Genomic DNA, 21079 nt, shown 5'->3' with positions numbered 1-21079 from the left:
ATGTGCAGAATGTGTTCATTTTAAATAGGGTGTGTTGGTGCCTCTGCAGAGGATGTGACTTTGTTAGTAAGAGCCTTCTCCTGTTTAGCAAATATGGTGGGGTTTTTCAAGCAATTATACAGTTTGTCATGACTTTTCATTTTCCATTCTATAACTTAGAAAATGGTATATGACACATTTCTTATTTATTAGATGCTGGGTTAATATTTTGTGATACCTGTCAAGTTGCATTCAAATGGATCCATAAATTCAATGGAAATGTGAACATTTTAAATCACTCTTCCAGTAAGTCAGAACTAAATTTATCAAAGCAGGCTATTTCAAATCAATTGAGCACTAAAGCCAAGTCAGGCTTATCTGTGAGCTGCAAACTCTGCCGACTGGCCTTTTCCTAAGGGATCTCCAAGATTTAATAGCTGTTGGATACCGCTGTCCCATGCCTCATTCTCTACACAGGTTGGAAGAAAATCTCCCACATTTTCTGGCTTTTTCAACTCTGAGTAGGTCTCCGTTTTGAAGGACTAGCCTTTGAACTGAACTGGCTAAATAAATGGGATTTTCTCTGCTTTCCAGAGCTGGTTTAGCAACACAGCGAATTCCTGGTGCTGAGGTGTTGTCTTCTGCTGGGAGCCTGACCTCTTCCGAGACGCCAGCAAAACCCATGAACCACCCACCATTATATTTTACTGACCTCCCGTGAGCTTCACAGACTCTAGTAAACACAGGCTTCCACATTCTTCCGTGATGAGAAAGTGGGAATACGGCTCCACACCTTGCCCCGCTTGCAACGTGTGCTTAACAGCGTTCCTCTTACGGACCACGAACTGCCCCATCAGGTCTGTAGCAGCCGGAGGTGGCATCCGCCACTGCTTCTGCGGGAACCTGTGGAAACCTGTCTGATAATCCCACTCCCGAGTTATTCCACCAAAGAACAAGTCGGTGCAAAGAAGGGCCGCAGACCGGAGCGCTCCCTGACCCACTCAGACCTCAGCCCACCAGTGCAACGGGAAGGCTCCCAGACGGATTGCTGAGGGATGTTCAGGAGTCACTTCCAGACGCGGGTATTTAAAATACCTAATATCTTCCCCACTTCATTTGGCAGTGGAATCATTGCTAAGGAAACCGCTGCCGCAAATTCCGCATTTTTATTTCTCTATTGGACGAAGCAGGAGTTGAAAATGGGCAGATGGCAGACAAGGGAGGAATCCAGCATGGAAAAAGGAGAAGACCACAAATACCCCTTACGTCGGCAGCAGCCGACCGGGGAGGCACACCACGCGAGCAACACCTGCTGGCGCCGGCAGCAAAGCAAAAGGCAGCACCGCTGCCCCGGGGAGGGTCGCTGCTCCTGCCTCTCCCACCTCCCCGCTGCGGAGCCGGACGGCACCCTCCTCCTCCTCCTCCTCCTCCTCCTCCCGGCAAAGCACGGCAGCCCTGGGGATGGATGGGGAAGGGAGAAAGAAACAGCAATGTCCCGCTCGGGGAGCAGCTCTCGGCCCCGCAGCATCCCCTCTCTCGCAGGAGGAGGATGCCGGGACTCGTCGCGGTGGCTGTGCATCGCCAGCCGTGACAGCTCCTGCGCCGCATCCTGCTCCCGGCACAGCCGCCCAGAGCCTGCGGTGGGGTTTTCGGGCTGGGCTAGGTGGGAACTTCAGCTGGGGCCAGAACTCACTGGCAGAATTGTTTTATTATTAGGCGTGTTTATACCACGACCAAACCTTTGTGGAGACACAGCTGCAGGGGCATAAAAATGCTTCTCCTTATTATGTCTGGAAGTGGGTATAAGCTATATCTGCAAAATTTCTCTTCTGCAAGCAAACCACTTGTTTTCTAGGGGAGACTTCACAATTTACGCAACAATATCATCTCCCCGTGCCCTCAAAGCAGATCATGCCTTGAGTCATCTCATAAAGAGTAAACACACAAATTATAATGAACGTTTCACATATCTATGGTCTTCTTGGCACTCTTAGCCCTGATCTCAGCAACAGAGGCAACACAGAGGCAAATTCCTCAGCATCCCGCAGCAACCGGCTAACCTCCAGCCGGGTCCTCCCGCTCCGTGGCCTTGCCTTCCCCAGCGGCCGCCCTACGGCCGCGCGTGCCCGTGGCTCCCAGCTGCCCACCCCCGCGGCTGCAGTAGGACCCCGGCACCTCCGCGAGCCGGGCCGGTGGGGATGAGCAGCAATCCGCGCGGGTATGAAGCCCAGCGGCACGCTCGCGGCAAGCCCAGGGCATCCCAGCCTGGCACGGACCCGGGAAACGGTGCCTTGATGCTGGTACACTCTTTTAGTGAGACAAGGCACGGCTGGCCGGAGCTGTCGTTTTGGGGGCTGAATGCATTTCTTGGGAAATACAGAGGGCAGAACCCCGCAGCAGCAATCGGCTGATCCCAGGGGATCCGCGTGTGTGGGAGGCATCCCCATAACCGCAGTCAGACATGGAAATCTGCAGACACGCCAGCCCTGCTGGCCAGCCGTGTCCTGAGAGAGCCCGGACGCTTTTGCAATCGTTTAAGAGCCCAGCACCCTGTCTGCTTCGCCTCTGCTTCACCCTTCCAAGCAGACAAAGAATGAAAGCAGCCAGGAATCTTTTTCTTTTACTCCCGCCTGCAAACAAAACACAGATGCCACATCTAATTTTAGGTCTCCTAGCCTTGAGAGCGTTCTCGTCATTCTCTTTTAAGCGAGCAGCAAGATAGTCATCTGGGGACAAAGGCGCCGAAGCGGCCGAGCGCCTGCCTTGACCCCAACTCCTGGAAAGCCGGAGGGTGTGCAGGGCAGAGCCCCATCCCCTCCTCCGGCCGCGAGGGCACGGCTCTGCCCTGCCGCCCGGGAGCGAAGGGATCGCCGCTGGTCCCAGAGCATCCCCGCAGGACACACAGACCCTCTCCATTAATGGCAAACAGGCGCGCAGAGGGATCAGCCCGCCGCCCTGCTCACCTCAGGCTGCCACCGTATCCCTGTGGGAACCTGGGCAACTGTCCCAACTCAGGCCATAATTCAAGAGTTTAAGCACCAACGTGGCAAAAGGGAGGGCGAGCTGAACAAAGGGAGCACCGCTGCCCCCCAAGCCCCTCACCCTCAGCCCAGCCCCGTCCCAGCCTCAGCACAGCCCTGGGGGGAGGATGCTCCATCCCACAGGCGTCCCGGCACTGCCCCGCTCTGCCCCTCTTTCGAAGCTGCCCTCCGAAATGGCCCAGAACCAAGGGCCTGGCATTTGGTACAGGCTCTGCTTTAAACAAGAAAGGCAAAAAAAAATCCCTGTACTGTTATTTTTTTTCTAACCATTTAAAGATGTTCCTGGGGACTCGGGAGTAGATATGGAAGTAACAGATTTCTTTGCAAGTGAAAGATCGTGTTATCAGGGAAAGACTTTCCTCTCCGACCACAGGGGACGCATCAAACCAAAGCAAATAAATGAAAACCAGAAAACTAAATCCATGTGAACAGGCTGAGCTAGTTGGGATGACCTTACACGTTCTGAAGCGTAGGAGCACACGCAGGGACAAATCCCGGAGGCAGCCGAGGAGGGGATGCGGTCCCTGTGGGACCCATGGCTCCAGACTTCGGACGCAAGCTGGACACGTGCCACCCAGACCTGCCCTGCTGAATGGAGACGGCACTTCCAGACGGCGGGAGAAGGGATGGTTGTACCTGGAGGGTTATTTCTCAACTTTGTGCCTGAGCAGTGAGAAGCAACGATGCCGGTTTCACGCCAACCCTCGCAACGTCCCGGCGCAAAGGCTTGCAGAGCGCCATCCAGCCGAGGGGGGACCCGTGACCTTCCCACGGACAGGATGGTGCAAAACCCCCGTTTCTCCACATCTCCTCCACAGCGTCTGTATACCGATTGCTGCAGGCACTGGGACAAGGAATGGAGATGTTAGTTATACAAGAAGAGGTTACACGTACAAAACCCATGCGTTGTGTCCATGGGTAAAGGACACACGCCCACAAACGCACACACGCGATTCAAGAAAATTGTAGGTCATCTGAACAATATTTGCATGCAGTATTTCACTTTCCAGCTAATGCACCTAACGGCCAGCCAGATGAAAGCAATTAACCTCATCTGCACGCAAATTATTTTCCTCCTTTCCTCTTTTTTATAAGAGGAAAGAGGAGCTGCTGAGACGGCCCGTCCAAACCCTCCCCAGCGGCACGCCGGAAAATGTGGGAGCGCTGCTGCTGCCCGCTCCAGATAGGCGGGGAGCGGGGGGAGGCAGAAGCCTTCGCTAGGAAATTACTGATACAAAAACTTGCGCCTGGACTCCGTTCTCAGCACATGGGCCAAGGTCAAAGCATTTTTTTTCTGCCATTTCTAAGCAGCAAAGAAGCTAATGCAGCTAAAATATGTAACACCAGTCAAACTGCTGAAGGGTCGGTGAGAAAACACTGGAAAAAGAAGTAAAGTATCATCTTGGGGAAGACAAGAAGCAGCCCTCTAAGTCCTTCCCCGACCAGTGAGAACACAGGGGGAGAGAAAGCAAAGTCCAGGGTTTTCCCACCTCATCCCGGGAGCTGACCCTGTCCCAGTGACTCTATAAAATACATTTTAGGAAATCCGCAGCCTTCCCTCTGGCATTTCTGGGGATTGCTCCTGACGGCAGCAACTCCAGGAACACCCAGCGGGACAGTGGTCTGGCGGCAGGGGTGAAGATGCTGTTGTAAACGGGATTCACCCCCAGGACTCTTCCCAAAGCTGCCAGCCGCAGCCAGCCCCAGTTTCTAGTCCCAGCAGGAGCACATCGGTGCGGAGGGACAGGGCACCCACCCGCCTGCACCCACCCAGCGCGCACCCACCCACCCCCAGTGCATCAGACCCCCTAGACTCCAGCAAGAGCTTAACCCCGAGCTCCGCAGGCGGTGCTGGCACCCCGGATCATGCAGCCAGCATCCAGGGACATCCCTCCCAGCGCCGCCTGTCAAAGACAGCCAGCTAAAGACATAAAACAAGTTAAAGATAAATCATTACAACTATGCCCGTGCACAGCGCGCGAGCAGTCGCCGCGACAGGCTGAAGCAGTTCTCCGTGCTCTGCCCAGCATGACCAGGGCTCTGCCGGCCCAGGCGCACAGCAAATGTGTGCTGGAGGGAGTCCAGCTCCCCGTGGTGCAGACCTGCTGGTGTCCACCATGGTTACGTACAGTAAAGCGTGCCTGGCTGCTCTCCCCGGCTAACTCCCGGGGCGGCTGCCCGCAGCGCTCCGTCGCTGTCACAGCAGAGGATGTCCCGTACAAACATTACTGGTGTCCCAATATTTGCCGTTCTGCACTGACTTTCTAAGCCTTATTTAAGACATATCTTTTGCTCTCAGAGCTGAAGCAGCAGCCACCTTAGTGCAGTCTCGAGGAGCTCACTGTGGTCCCTGGCACCGCACAGCCCCTCGGCAGCCCCACACCCCAGGCAGCCACGTGGCGGCACCCAACCAGCCCCTCCAGCAAAAACACGGGCTTATCCACCGCTTTTCACTGGGGACTGTTAATTTATTTATTACGGTGTGCTCCATTCCACTTTTTGACTGCATGGGAAAGCCACCAGCTCGGGGTGTAATCCACCCTGTGCGGATACCCGAGATGCTCGGCGCAACGCGGTATCCAATTGCCGCCCCAGTGGGACGGATGCCTGCTGCCCACGGAAAGGGCAGCAGCTATAAATACCTGTAGAGCTGGGCTATATTTTTAAGATTATTTCTACTACCGCAAAATCATTTAATCTGCGGTCTGTGTCCCGACAAATCATTCTTACCACTTCTGAGGACATGTCAGCATTTGACTTTGTTCTCATTATTTAAAAAAAGGCCTCCCCAGAGAAGGGGGGGGCTGGGGAAGTTTCAAACCACAGAGGAGCGCGGGTGACCTTGCTCTTTCTGGCTTCTGCTCAGATTGCATTAAACGGGAAAAAAAGCAGCAGCAAGACAGCACCCGAGCCAAGGCTGCCCTCCCTGCCTGCCCCTGCCCGCCACCTGCGCAGGCAGCCGGGGGCTGCGGAGGCTCCTGCCCGGGTCCCCCGAGGTGAGACGCTGTACTCCCGTAACCCCTCTCCTGCAAACACCGTCCTGGAGCGGGACGGGGTCAGGCATCCCTGAGGACAGCGCTCGGCTCTGCTAAAGTAAATGGGACTATTGACAGGGCGTAAAGTCCAGCGCAGAAGTACGCTCCTGCAGGACTCTCTCCCAAAACGGCGCACAAACCCCAACCCAGCCCCCCCGGCAGCCCAGCTCCGGCGGCTGCCAGGGCCCGCGGCCGCTCCGACGCTCCAAGGGACTGCTGCCACAGCCACCAGCTCACGACAAACCTCACCTCCCTCCATCTTGGGAAAAGGAATAATGCCTATTTTGCATGGTTGCCGGGAGGCTCAAGGAATTGCTGCTCATAAGGGCTGCAGAAGAAAAGTGCCATAAAAGCACAAAGCACGATTACTGGTAGTATTTTCATTACTGTTACAGGATACATTGACCTTCACTTGAGAATACTCGTGAGAAGAATCGGGGTTGTAACCATTCTTTCTAAAGCAGAATAAACCACAAACACACGTTGCAACAACTGCCAGCGCCGCCTGTTGCAGGCACCTCGCCCCGGTGAGTGAGGCGTCCTCGGCTTTGCCCCACATCCAGAGCTGGGAGAAGGATGAAGCTGTAGTTGGATGTGGCTGAGTAGCACGGCCAGATCAGCGGAGAAGACAAAGACAGCAGCGGATACGGCAAAAGGGAATATGGATGAAGATCCTCCGTCACAAGTCTTTGCCATGACAACTAGGTCCGTTCCTTTCTATTTTAATGAGCTTGCTCATACCACTATTATTGTTAAAAAATAAAGCCGGTCCTGGTCCACACAGTGTGCAGTAACTATCGATACCAGGGCCAGCAGCCCACCTGAGTTAAAATCCCAGTGATCAAACTGCTTTCTTCCACCGCAGGAAAACAAACAGAGCCGGGCTTCTCCCCAGCACGCAGCCTCCAACGCCAGGTCAGGGCTGGACGAGCTCACCCCAACTCTGAAGCCAGGAGTGCTCATTCACGCAGATGCGGCCATCAAACCGCCTATGCCCATGCGGGTGTACTCATTTGATTCCCTGCGAGGGCGATATTCCTCACCTTTCACTTGCTGAGGAGGGACTGCTCTGCTACCCTCTGGGAAGCCCCGGGATGCTGTGGCACGGCGGCTCTGGCATGGCTGTGCCCAACCGCCTGCCCACGGCCGCACAGGGTCGGCCGGGATGCAGCTCTCAGGCTTTTTTCAAACCACATCAGTCTTCCGAACGCTATGACAGACTCACTAATCTAAACAAACTCTCTGCGCTCCTCAGCTGAAGAGTAATTGATGCTGTATCTTGATAGCAGAACAGATTACGGCGTCCAGTCACGCCGCAGTGACAGCTGAGAGAGTCTCAGTCGGCACTGGCACATGGTATAGCGCGGTGACATTGACTGAAAAAGCACTACACCCCCACCCCGGCCAAAGGAGGATGAAAGGATAAAATAGCCATTGACCACCACCTGTCTCCCTTCGGGTCCCCCCCGTTGTCGCAACCAGCGTCTCAAAATGCCCAGAATCATTGAACGACGGGAGATGACAGTCATCTCTACATTTTTTCCCTTTCCCCTGCAGCAATACTGCTGTGCATTGCATAAATCCCAAGCCCTGAAACACCTCCCTCCCAAAAGACAGATGCTTTTACCCAGCCAAGAGCAGCTCACCTGCCCAACCGGACTCCAGCTTGCCTGGCTGCCAGCTTCCTCCAGGTCCAGATTTAACTCCCTCCGCACGAACGGCAAGCAGAGGATGAATGCCCCCCACAGCCTCAGCCTCGGCTCTTGGGATTTCCACTGGGATCACAGGATAACGCGGGGATCCTTTGCTGTCAGCATGGAAGCGCACTAACGGACGAGGCTCCCTGCCTCGCTCACCCGCGGAGCGCTCGGCCAGCAGGACACCGCTGCTGGCAGCCCATCTGTCAGCCCCGCAGGGACACGTCAGCTTCTTCCACGGGCTCTTTTTTCTCAAAGCGAAATTTCTACTTTCTGCTGCACAGCACAGATCTGAAGTTCACAAGCCAACTTCTTTTTTCATAGGCTTTAGCTTTTTCAAGCAAATTCTGTTAACAATCAGCCCTGACTTCCTACCCCTGGATGCCAAAGCTCTTTCCAGAGGAAGGCTCGCCGCTCTGCAGCTGCAGCCTGCGAAACTGGGGCCTCTGGACGTCCTCCTCACTTAGGTGCTAACACAAAACTGTGAGTGGTGGGGCCGCTCAAAGTATATTGTTCTCACCCCTGCGGGTGTATGTAAAATCTAGGATTTGCTTCTCACCCCCCAAAATAAACGAGCGTTTTTATTTTGCTTTACGCCATGTGACCCATGTCTGCAAAATATCCGAACCTACAAGAAAATGAACGTGCCTTTGTGTGCCAGGTGAAAGTTCTTTGTGTCCTCCTACTGTTCACATTCAACGTCAAATCCTAAGTTACGCTTTCTATTAATTGATTTAAAGCTCTTATGCAGAGCAAAACAAGCTTCTGCAAGGACTCGTACGTGTGCCGATACTCGATGCACGGGGGTACCTCCTGCACCGCCCAGGGAGCGCGCTGCGGGACGCCGTGGCCGTCACAAGAGAAGCAGGGACGGTACGTGCACGTGCAGCATGGTGCTCCATATGGTACGGCACAAGCACAGCATCCTGCATCCAACAACAAAACCCCACTGAACAGCGTGCCGGGCCCAGTACAGACTGAGGGACCAACCCTTCGGGCTGGCTGGTCTGCCCTCGAAGCCAAGGAGGAGAGGCAAAGGAAGCGGGACCCAGATTCGGAAGTGCTCCCATCTGAGGCCAGCTGTAGCAGGGCAGGGACGCCCCGCGGGTGAACGCTGGATCTCGGCGTCAGTGTGGCAGCCCCCTAACGCCCGGCAGTGCAACCCCTCGGCCCTCACTGCATCCTACCAGTGTACTGGAAGGTAACACATCCACTGCTGTCCTCAAGACTTCTTCAAAGAACACTAACGAGATCCAGAGAGCGGTCCTGTGGCCTCCCCCCACTCATCGCTCGCTGGACCGTGAAGTCTGGACTGCAGAGAAGGACTCTGAGCAGGTTACCGGTCCCTCTAAGTCTGTGCTGCGGTGTACGCTTCCCACACAGAAGAGGGAAGTGTCCAGAGAGGATCCTCCAGGTGTTCCCTGGTGGTATCTGTGCCAGCCTGTGTGGGAGGAGGAGAAGATCCAGCTGAAGCAGAAACTCACAAAAGACACTGCCAGATATCTTCTACAGCCATAGCTGTCTGGGCAGAAGCCAGCGAGGTGCCGTCCAGAGCTGCCTCTTCACCCCTGGTAGCAACAAGAAGTTGCAATACCGCAGTTTGGTTTGCAATCCAACAACTGTGACCAGAGGAAGACAGTCGGCAGAGACAGGACGGCACGCCTGCACTGGCCAGGTATTAAGAGAGAATGTGTATGTATCTGTCTCTTAATTGTTTACCGAGTGTAAATGCTCCACTAAAAAGGCAGACAGAACATCTGCCTCTTGTGCACGCTGTCTCCTGGCTCTCTGGAGGAAAAATAGAGAGCTGGAAAGGAGCCGGTACCCATGCAGAAAACTTTGTTGTTGCTGCATTGCAATGACTATGGTGTAGAAATGGGTTCATCCAAGGCGAGAGGAGATCGTTTCTGGCAAATGCGAAGAATAAGAACAAAGAAAGGTGTCCACGCCATCTGCGTCACGCCACCAACTTGATGTGGTGTCAAAGAGCAGCCTCTTCCCAGCTGACATGAGTTGGTTGGTCTGTCCCAGATGACTTTACGGTGTTTGCTTTGTGTGGGTTTCTGGTGCAGATGTCCCTTTTGGCAGAAAACATTCTTCAAAAAAAGAAAATTCACTTTATATTGGAAAAAATATTGAAATCAACTGAACAAGGGGATGAAAAGACCACGTCTCACAAGGCCTGCAGGCAGCTAGGTTCATCTGATGCTTCTTGCTTCGCATTGCCTTCTGGCTTATGATGCTGTGCTGGTTTTTTTCCATTTGCAAATGCATTCAAGACTAAGACCCCGAAAATACAACAAGGGAATGCACAGGGAATAGAGCAAAACAGGTAAAGCTGATACCTCTCAAGGCACATAGATCACCTTACAATATATCAAACACTAAAATCATCCTTTAAAAACTCACGTATATATGGAGGTGTGAGGTTTATTGGGCTATTATGTCAAGATTTCTGTGAGCTCTAACAGCAAAGGAGGGGTTTGAGGAACAGTGTGATGAGGGGCAGAGGCTGCTCAGGACCTCTATAAACAACTGCAGTGCAGTGCATTCACAGATGATACTCACAAATTACTGTGCACCAGCTGAGCTGCATCACAGGCGCCCAGTGCCGTTGCAGAGGAGCATCTGCTCTCTCAACCCACCCTGGCTGGCATGGGCTCCCGCCTGCTGCCTTGGGGACAGCGCAGCCTGGCAGCTACCAGGGCTGGGGGCCGGCGGGCTGAGCCCCATGCAGCGGGGACACAGTCCCAGCCAACACCGGAGCCCCACCTGGGAGCATCTCATTGGGAAAGATGCTCCCAGGTATCATGCTGAATGCCTGTGCAAGGGAGAACTTCATTTTCATAGAATCATGGAACAGTTTGGGTTGGAAGGGACCTTAAAGATCATCCAGTTCCAACCCCCCTGCCATGGGCAGGGACACCTCCCACCAGCCCAGGTTGCTCAAAGCCCCATACAACCTGGCCTTGAACGCCTCCAGGGATGGGGCAGCCACAGCTTCTCTGGGCAACCTGCGCCAGTGTCTCACCACCCTCACAGTAAAGAATTTCTTCTTAATATCTAATCTAAATTTACCCTCTTTCAGTTTAAAACTGTTACCCCTCATCCTATCGCTACGCTCCCTGATAAAAGAGTCTCTCCCCATCTTTCCTGTAGGTTTCCTTTTGGTACTGGAAGGGGCTATAAGGTCTACCCAGAGCGTTCTCTTCTCCAGGCTGAACAACCCCAACTCTCGCAGCCCGCCCTCACAGGAGAGGTGCTCCAGCCCTCTGATCATCTTCCTGGCTCTCCTCTGGACTCGCTCCAACAGGTTCACGTCCTTCCTATGTTGGGGGCCCCAGAGCTGGACACAGTGCTCCAGGTGGGGTCTCCCCAGAGAAGAGTAGAGGGGCAGAATCACCTCCCTCGACCTGCTGTGGGGAGGTGCTCTTCTATATATTTCCAACGTTTAACTGTTAAGAGTTACACAACCGCTGCACAGATCTTTGGGATCTACCAGAGCAGCTCAGAGAAACAAATGGGTTTTACTAGAAGTAGTAGAAAGTCTCCCACAGAATAGTTTTCTTTCAGCAAATGCTCATTTGATAAATTCAAAAATGTTCCACAGGATGATAAAATAATACAATTTTTTTCTTTTATATTTAACTTTGTAATTTTAGCCTACAATCACAAGCGGGAAGTATCCATTTCAAACTAAACAGCCTACCAAAGCAGCCCAGTGGACAGCCACCAGTGAGCGTGCCAAGTACTGACTGAAAGCCCATTAGAATAACAATTACCAGTACAGAAATGGCAAATTAGTACAGCCATTTGAAAATCAGTAATTTATAAAATATGAATGAAGATCAGTGCTAAGACAAAAATGCAATTAGAATGAATGACAGAAAAATACAAAGAACTGTACTACTGCTATTACAAATTACTTTTAACTCTGTGAAATGAAACATTATACCAAAACAAAATGTTCCCACATGACTAAAAAAAAATTTTGAAATTTTGGAATTTCCTCCTGCGGTAAATGGCAACATTTCCAGCTTTCTTCCCCGTTCGGGGCCATGCTTCCCCGCCCCCCCCTCCCCCCCCATGCACAGACTGACTGCTGATCGGCTCCAGCTTTCACTGCGCTTTTCCCTTGAACTGCCCAACTGCAATTTGCACTCAAAGCACTGCACGCCTTTATCTTCCATGCGCCCGAGAGCTGCGATTCAAAGGTGCCACCCTGGCAGGGACACAGAGCGAACTGTTGTCTCCTGCCTGGAGCTAAGCGTGGCCTTGGAGGTTCCTCGGAGCGGAGGAGAGGGGAGTTGCGCATTGTCCGGAGGGGCTGCCTGGGCGGCGGATGGCATTCAGCATTCACTGCCTGGCTACAGTGTTTCTGCTTTAATTCTTGCTGCGACTGTCCCACGCCTTCCTCAACCTGAAGCAAGGGGCCAAAGGCAGAGACTTCCAGGAATCGCCAGCTCCATGCCGCTGGGACAGGCTGGCAGCAGCCGCGCGCTCCCCACGCCAGCTCCCACAAACCTGACGGAGGCTGCCGGGCTCCTCGGCACGGCACGGCCGTGCTCACACCTCCTATGCCACGAAACCCACAAGTGCTTTCAGCAGCGTGGTGACAGATCGTCACCGAGCGTGACCACACTGCCAGGCACCCGCCGGCAGTAGCACTGTCCGCCTGGCTCGGTGTGCAGCGACAGCCCCAGAGGAAGCACAACCCAAGGGAGGAGGTGATGCTGCACCGGGGGCTGATGCCCGTTCCCGGGGGATGGTGATGCTGCACCGGGGACTGATGCCCGTTCCCGGGGGATGCTGATGCTGCACCGGGGGCTGATGCCCATTCCCGGGGGATGCTGATGCTGCACCGGGGGCCTATGCCCGTTCCCGGGGGATGCTGATGCTGCACCGGGGGCTGATGCCCATTCCCGGGGGATGCTGATGCTGCACCGGGGGCCTATGCCCATTCCCGGGGGATGGTGATGCTGCACCGGGGGCTGATGCCCATCCCCACAGCTTCCCAAGAAGGAAATGTAGGTGGAAAGGCACAGGCATGCACCAGCACCCTTTTCTTTCAGATATGGCAATATGCAAAGCCACAGGTTCCTACGGGGGCTACAAAACATGCTTTATCTCTCGTTCGCAGTCAGTATTTTGAAATGTATCGCCATTTTGACCTCAGAAAAAGCATCAAATGACTAGCTCTCTTCGGCAGAAATGAAATTCTCGGAACAGGAAAACCAATGGGTTATTCTATAGACTGGCTGCAAGAAGTAATGCAGAGCACAGCTAGCATCTGCATAACAAATAAATACCAGCAAATACCACAAAAGCAGAAAAAATGTAAAAGCTGTACAAGTAGAACAGCTGTCACGGACAAATCCTTTACTGCTTCCTACCCAGGAGTCCTCAGTAATACAGGACAGAGTACACAAAATGCCTGTATAACTCAAACCCACTAATACCCTTAACAGCTTTTTATGCATTATTTCTTTGGTGAAATTTGCCGAATTCTCAGCCGCTGTTTTCTATGCCAAGTGTCTTTTAAAGCTTATCCTTTCATTGCAACCAACACTTAAGAGAAACTGGGGGGGGGGGGGAGGAAAGTAATCACTGCTTATATCAAACATGAGATTTTGCAACCAGTTTCCAGAGGGTGTAAGAGCTCAGAAATTCAAGACATGGGGAGAAGAGGATGGGAAAGCACACAGGAGGGTGGGGAAATATCTGCCCTTGAACAGTCTTATAATGAACAGATGAAAAAGCAAATAGATGTTTTGTGTTGTAAGAGCAGACGGGCAAGTCCCACACAAACACACCGTGAGTGTATGCCCTCCATAGCTGTCCCTTAACAAGGTCATGCAACTCCCCTTTCCAGTGGGTAGGGTGAGCTGGAGAGTCAGCAAGAGAGGGAAAACAGGGAGGGATGGATAAAGGAGGCAGGGGGAAAGAGGGAGACCACTTTATGATACTTGGTATGTGCCATGGAAACAGTAGGAAAACTCCAGAAACAAAATCAATTGAGCAGGAGTGAGTTGGAAAATAAAAAACACTGGAAACAGTTATTTTTCCTTCGTTCATTGCCAGGGCCATAAATCCCAATTTAATGGCACAGGAGAGGGCTGTGCCAGCCCCTCGGGCAGAGCTGTTCACCACCTCCAGCACCGCGCTTGGGCTGCTGCACCGGCAAGCACAAACCTGGGTGAGGATTGAGAGTACCGACACTTTTTTAATGCCCGTGGGCTCAGGCAGTGTGTTAACGCGAGGACCACCATCCTTCAAGGCTGCAGTGGTTTCTGGGCATCTCCAAAGAAAAACAGCCAGCCTCTCCGTGTGTTACACCACCAGGACGCAGGCTCCTGGTGCAGATTTCAATGTGCACCCAGCATGAAGGCAAACAGCCGGTCTTTAGAAAGGGCCACTTGCTCCCTCACACCCCTGCGGGCTGAGTCTAGGTAACCAGCTGTGAAAAAGGATAATCTTGTTTATCAATTTAAATGAAAACTAACTAACAGAAAAGAATAAATAGATCAGCATCCTCAAAAGGAAATGAAAGCAAGTCAACCGGCTAAGCGCAGAAGAAAATAAATAAGCTTTAGCGTGCATGCCACAATCCTTCAGGCAGCAACTCTCAGGAGCAAGACAAAGGAACCACAACTGCTATGTCCCGGCACTGGGTGACCCAGTGGCCATGCCAGCCACGGGGGAAGCCAGCAGTGCCCGTCTCTGCTGCTCTCCCTGGTCACGAGGGGTTCGCTGCACCCACTGTTGTCCTGCGAGAATAAGGCTCGAGCAGAACTTGAACATCCCGGCTACTCCAGTTACCCTGCCCCACTGTATCACTTGTTTCATCACCTTAACTCAAGCCAGGACAGGTGAGTGTCTTGTCTTAGCCCAGTAGCATGCCGGTACATTTTTAAATGAGTCCCGAGTTCTCTAAACCAGGCGCAGCACTGGGGCAGGACGGGCGTTTTTTGCGGTGCTTACAGCAGCCCTCTCCCGCCTGTCAGTAGGAAACCTGTGACAGCAGCTTCTCCGTTAACACTGGATCCTGGGGAAAGCTCAGCTCCGATCCCTCCCGAGCTTTGCACGGGTCTTCTGCTTCGTCCCCCTCCGTGTTTAGGCCGTTTGACAGGCAGCCCCGCTGGCACAGGCAGGCAGCCGCCCTGCCCCGCGCTCCAGAAGCCACCCGTGACTCAGCTGTGCTCCATGTGGATCTGATTCTGCACAGAAAAGCGGAGTTTGGCAACCAGGGACGAAACTTGGCTGCAGAAGACTTAGCACGCAGTTACAAACCCTGCAGATCTACAGGCTTCGAACCAGCAGCCGCTTGAAGCCAGGGAGCTCCTCGGCCAAGTGCCGCAGGGTCCGGGGTCCCCTCTTCCACTCCGGGGTCCCCCTCTGACCGTGCAAAGCCCAACAGTTAGCAGTGACTGAAGACAGCTTGGCAAGCACCTACACAAGTTCGGCATATTTTTCAGGCGTGTCCTAGGAAAGATTTCTCCTGCTGCAAACATGCTGGGATCTCTGTTGCAACCTGGAGAATTAAGTGCTAATTTAAGGCAGAGTCACTCCCGGTGAACAACAGCGATGCACGCTGGCCTGCCACGACATGAAAACACAGATGACCGTGATTTAAGTGTACACCACTGAACTCGCCGCTACCCACCACTCGCCTCAAATCTGGAAGTGATCAGGAAAAATATGGAATCTGTAGTTTTCCAAACAAGATCTGCCGAGAGATCAACCAACCCTATCGCCCACTAAAAGAAAGAGACGAGAAACTGGCATTTCCTGGTGAAGTTGCAGTGCTCTGAAGACAGCATTCGTTTGCCTCACAATGACTCATACCTATGCCGAAATGTCAAAACATGATGCCCAAAGTCTCCTGAAAAGAGCAAAACCTCAGCTGCGCCTCGGGAGAAGGACCTGATTCCAGCCAAGAGCACTGCTAACAGGAGTGCCTGATGCGTAAGTTTAAAGAAGAAAAAACAAGAACTGAAAGGTGATGAGGAAGAAAATTTTTTATGCTTTCTCTTCTGCTTTCATCAGGAACCATCAAAAAGCTTTAGCACGTCCATGACGTTCCCAGCCACCCGAGGTTTACCATCCATGGATCTGTACCAGCAGCTGCAGACCACGAAGCTGGCCAGAGGGACGGGCTTCAGAAAAAGCATTCTTCCACGCACCGCTTGTCTTCAAAAAAAATATTTACATAATATCGCCTTTTGCCCGCCCAGAACGGTCATACTGACCACAGCGGACGGGAAGGTCATCCCCTTCCCAAGAGCTTTTGAGTCCCACCAGTGACAAGCTGCGGGTCCCCAAGAGCTCTCCTGGGGAAGGGGATGCCAGAGCAGTGCCCAGGCAGGAGCGAGGGCAGCCCGGAGAACGGCCTCCTGCCTCGTCTCATCTGTTAGTGTAATCACCTGCCCTTGATCTTTTTATCTGACTCTTATCTCCTTCAGTAGGTAGAAATTATTACAGGTATTATCTGTAAGCGGTATCACAATTACATAGCTGGCCACAAAAAGATTATATAGCCATTATGCCAGGTGATGCATAAACACATGGCGCTCGCCCAAGCTGACTACAACCGAACCGAAGAGAGGAATCTGCAGGTAGGCGCAACCGGCAAACACAGGGATACCAAACAGGCAGCAGTAGTAACGGCAAATGCCACTTAAAAAAAACGCCCGAAACTACACGGACGGCCAGATTTTTCTGAGCCAATTACCCCATAAATTCATTATCACCTTTGTTTCTATTGCTTCAGTAATAGCTCCTTCTTTGATTCCATTTTAACTTAAACCACCTACACCACTTACCTGGTGTTGTTTTGGTTTTACAAGTCATTTTGACACGGTAACCTTGGATTTATTGTATCGATGCTACATCTCGCTCTTAAAACAGGTTATTTAGTCACCTCAAAGACTGCTGGTAGTAACTATGCAATAACCAGAGCACAAAGATAAACAGCTACGAGTCCACAGTGGAAGAAAAGCTTGATTAATTTGCTAATTATACACAATTACTACTGGCACAATCAGCTTCACCATATCAAAAGCTTTAAATTAAATCAAATTGCGTTAATGCCTACTTTGTTTCCTCTGCACTGTTTCAGTGCCTCTAAACCCAGACAAATCCCCCCCTCCTCTGCCCAGGCAAAGGGGCCGGCGGCGGTTATGGATCTGCCCGGGCGCTGCTCCGAGCACCCGTCCCAGCCGGCACCCCGGGAGAGCACCGACCACGCCACGAAACGGCGAGGAGGGCTCCTGCCGAGGGGGCACCTTCATTCGGTCCCGTCAGATCTGTTGGCCTGCGAGGCAACCCCGGCCGGGTGACAGCACTTGTTTTATGGGCCGTACGTGCTGTATCCTGGAGCGGGGTGGAAGCCAGCACCTGATTTTCCATTAATGATCCCTCAAGCAGCCCAGCCCCCCCCCTTTCTCACCACTTCAGAGGTAAACTCTTCTACTAGGAACCCCAAAACCAAATTGATAGTAGTTGACACAAAGAGAAAATGTAAACAACCTCCTCACAATATTAAGAAACTGTTCGTGCTTTAGTGTCTTATATGAAGGGGAGGGGGGGGGGGACACGAGGACGTGTCTCTAACTTCAAAAATACCGATCTCTACCCGACTCAGAGTGCACCAGAGCGGGGCTGGGGTTTTGAAGAGAGGTTCACCTTGGAGGGAAGAGATGTGGCTCCGCTAGCACAAGGCAGGACCATTCAAAAAGGGAAAGAACTAAGAGCAACACCCCTTAAAATGCTCCTTGACTTCAAAGAGGACTGGGCTGCAGCTGCCACTGCCAGCGCTGCAGCGGCGCGGGCATCTGAAGCGCAGATCGCCTTAGGCTGGTAAAACTGCAGAGACCCCACAGCGGTGCCCTTCACCGCTCTCAAAGAAAACGCCGAGACCCCATTTTCGGAGAGGCTCAAGCTTTCTGTGCAGTGCCACATAGGGCAGGAACTTAAACCTAGCACTAGAAGCTAGCAGGGGAGTACAGGTCCGAAGCAGACCATCTTGAGGGAACTTCACTATAAAGCATTTTAGCCCCCATGACCCTCTTTCTGTACGAGCGCTGCTGCCTGGGAAGCTGGCACGCCATCCGCTCGCTGCCATCAGCTCCAGCTGCAGCACAGGCTGCTCACTGCACTGGCACTGTTGCGTGTCCAGGAGAAAAATCAAAAGCCATGGCAATTGATAGGCAGCACACCGTAAAATTAATGGAGACTTTGCTAAGATAAAATATCAGCTTGGCAGCAATTAACCTGTACAGCTTCAGACAGACCAAAAAGGAGCTTTCCACTTTCCTTCCAGCATTTTAAAACTGCATCTGAGCACAGAGAGGGGCATAAATACTGTCAGTCGGTCGCTCACTCACAGCAGCTAGGCAATGCTGTACGAGCAACGCAGTTCAAAGGATGAGATAATGGTATTCAAAAAGCTCTCCGTGCTAGCTCTCACTCCACTGATCCCTGCAGAAGTCTGCCAGCGGGAGCCCAGGCCCCCTTGGAGCCACTGTGCCAGGGGAAGCGGGGACACGGACACAGTACGCTGAACAGAGCGAGGATACAGTATTTCCCACAGCAATAAAAGGGAGATGTCATTCATCTGCAAGGCAAGGCTTGGGCAAAATGTACCTGCTGCCCAGGTCCAGCCCATACGACTGCCTGCTGGCCACCGCATAAGCCCAAACCTCTTCTCCTTCCCGCAATACTCCCTGTCTGCGCAAGGTTCCATTGCACGGGCTTCGCCGGCAAACAAACCATTGCAAGGCTGAGCCTCTGCTAACAAGAATCCGCATCATACACTAACAGCATTTGGAGAGTTGAACTTTTCTAACTTTATTCATCCCTGCTCGCTCTGCACTGATTTCGGCAGAGATTTATCCAGACTCCAGAGGAAGATACACAGGGTACACACAACTCCCGCCACTGGTACGACACTCATTTGGACCTTTACTTACTTTCATCCAGTTCTTTTGCCAAGCCTTCAACTTCTTCATAAAATCCCCACGTAAATTGTTGTGTGTATGGCAATTACTACACTGCCCAAATAAAGCTGTGCGCATTGTAAAACGGCAAAACAAGCACAGAAGCAGGAGTGTGATGCATTTGCCCTGTGCTAATTTAAAGGGAAAATTTAACTGTTTATCTTTGCTCCCACCACTCAGAGTACCACAGGGAGAACATGTGGGTGTGAAACTCCAACGATGCAAACCCCGGCTGAGGCCGTACCAACCACTTGTGGCCGGGGCTACCTCCAAGCCAGCAGAAAAAAACCTTTTGCATTCATGTTCTCCCTCCCGTTTCTAACAGCTGCAGTGACTCTCACGCAGTAATGCGTTTTGCCGTGATGAAAGGTGACGATGCAGTATGCCCGCTGTTTGTGTACGCTTACTTTACAGAGACAGTTAATCTCCTTTTTTGAGGTTAATCCACCAGGAAAAATTGCTTCTGATCTAATCCTTCTCAAACACATAAACCTTTCCTCCTTTGTTGCATTCCTAAACATTCTTCTATTTACTTCAAAACACATCTTCTATCTGTACTTAAAACAGAGCCTCAAAGCACAAGCAGTATTCCTCTGCCTATACATTTAGCAGTTTTGGCATGTTCTGCGCAGCTAGCTCGTGCCAGAGCAAGGTGTGGGGAGAATTTTAACTCGATCCCAAGATCAGTCCGTGCTTGAAGCGCAGCGTCCCAATTCCTGCACACTTACAGCAGCCGAGAGAAGGGGGATAACAGATGCATAAAGAGATGAGATAAACGCATAAGGGGGTGGTGGAGAACACCGGGGGTTCAGCGCAGTATTTCTGGCGCAATCTTGCCTAGCACAAGTGACAGCATTTTGGTGAAAGGGAAGGCTCCGACAGCAACGAGGTGAATTCAAGCCGGGGGCAGCCGGGACAGAGGCGGGCTGGACCCGCGGCATTTGCCGGGGCAGCTGCGGGAGGCGGCGGGGCGGCTGGGGGCTGGGGGGGGGGGGATGCCGACGGGATGCGGAGTGCCGGTGAGATGAGGGATGCGGGGTGCGGGATGCCGATGCCGGTGGGCTGCGGAGCGCGGGATGCCGATGCCGGCGGGACACGGGTACTCACCGGACGTCGCCATAGGCGCCGGCGTAGCCCTCGGCCCAGGGTGCCAGCTCGCTCTTGATGCAGGCGGCGGGGGCGGCGAAGGGCGCCCGGCCCGCCGGGTACCAGGCGTCGGCGGGGAAGTCGGCGGTCTCGGCGGCCGGTCCGCGCCCGCAGCCGAAGGGCCCGGCGGGCGGCTCGGCGCAGGGCCCGTAGAGCTGCCCCTCCTCGGCGAAGAAGGCGGGCCAGAGGGGCGCGGGGCCCGGCGGGGCCAGCTCGGCTCCGTAGCGGCACGGTCCGCCCCAGCCGCCGCCCGCCGCCGGCCCCGTCCCCGTCCCCGTCCCCGGCGGAGTCTCCAGCTTGATGCGGGCGGGCGGCGGCGCCAGGCTGAAGGCGGGGGGGTGCCGCGCCGCGGGCCCCGGCGAGCCGCGGTAGAGCCCCGGCCCGGGGGGCGCGTCGACGGCCAGGGCGGCCTCGGCGGTGGCGAAGGCGGCCAGGGCGGGCGGCGGCTCCGGCGGGTCCCCGCCGGGCGGGCGCGGGGCGCGGGGCGGCTCGGCGGGCAGCGCGAACATGCAGTCCTCCCGGGGCAGCGGCTCCCCCGGCGCCTCCAGCGCCTCCAGCGCCAGGCCCATGGAGGCGGACACGGCCCTGCAGAGCTGCTTGGCGCTGTCGCCCAGCGGGTCCTCCTTAGGCGCCGGCTCGGCCTCGGGCGGCGGCAGCAGCGGCAGCGCTCCCGCCTCGCCCAGCAGCTCCCTCAGCTCGCCGGCGCAGGCGAAGGGCGAGCCCATGGAGGGGCCGCCGGCCGGCAGCGCTTTCCCGGCGCCGCGGGGCTCCTGGGGCGGCAGGCAGGCGGGCGAGCCCGGCGGCGGCGGGGGGCTCGGCGGGCAGGGCGCGCACGCCGGCGGCTGCTGGCTGGTGCCCGGCTCCTCCCGCGGCGCCTGGAAAGCTTCGCAGACGCTCTGGAAGAAGCTCTGGAAAGCCCCGCGGAAGGTCCTGCCTCCCGCCCGCGGGTAGACGCGGCCGACCCCGAGCTGCACCTCCATGCCCGCCGAGCGCGGGGCAGCGAAAACGGCAACGGCGGCAGGCGAGGTGGGGGCGCGGAGCCCCCGGCGGCAGGCGCCGTCCGCCCTCCCGGCTAGCAGCCGTGCTGCCCCGCGGCGCCCATCCCCGCCGGAGCGGCGGCGGCGGGCGGGATGCTCAGCGCATGCAACAGGCAGGAAAAGTTGGAGCCGGGAGTGCGGGCAGGT

General features: G+C 54.2%; 1 protein-coding gene across 1 annotated transcript in view; it reads right to left on the bottom strand.

The window, feature by feature from the left end:
• The window catches only part of AR (androgen receptor), a gene marked incomplete at both ends in the record, with an annotated part of 59113 nt that extends 38238 nt beyond the window's left edge, over positions 1 to 20875 (bottom strand). Inside the window, one exon of the mRNA XM_082488496.1 lies at positions 19857 to 20875. Coding sequence (XP_082344622.1) covers positions 19857 to 20875 — 1019 coding nt within the window. The remainder of the gene's footprint in view (positions 1 to 19856) is intronic.
• Between the last annotated feature and the right edge of the window lie 204 nt (positions 20876 to 21079).

This window comes from Vanellus vanellus, assembly GCF_965231255.1.
Source record: "Vanellus vanellus genome assembly, chromosome: 10".
Classification (NCBI taxonomy): domain Eukaryota; kingdom Metazoa; phylum Chordata; class Aves; order Charadriiformes; family Charadriidae; genus Vanellus; species Vanellus vanellus.
The sequence above is the reverse complement of the archived record's forward strand: the minus strand, read 5'-3'. Positions and strand labels throughout refer to the sequence as shown.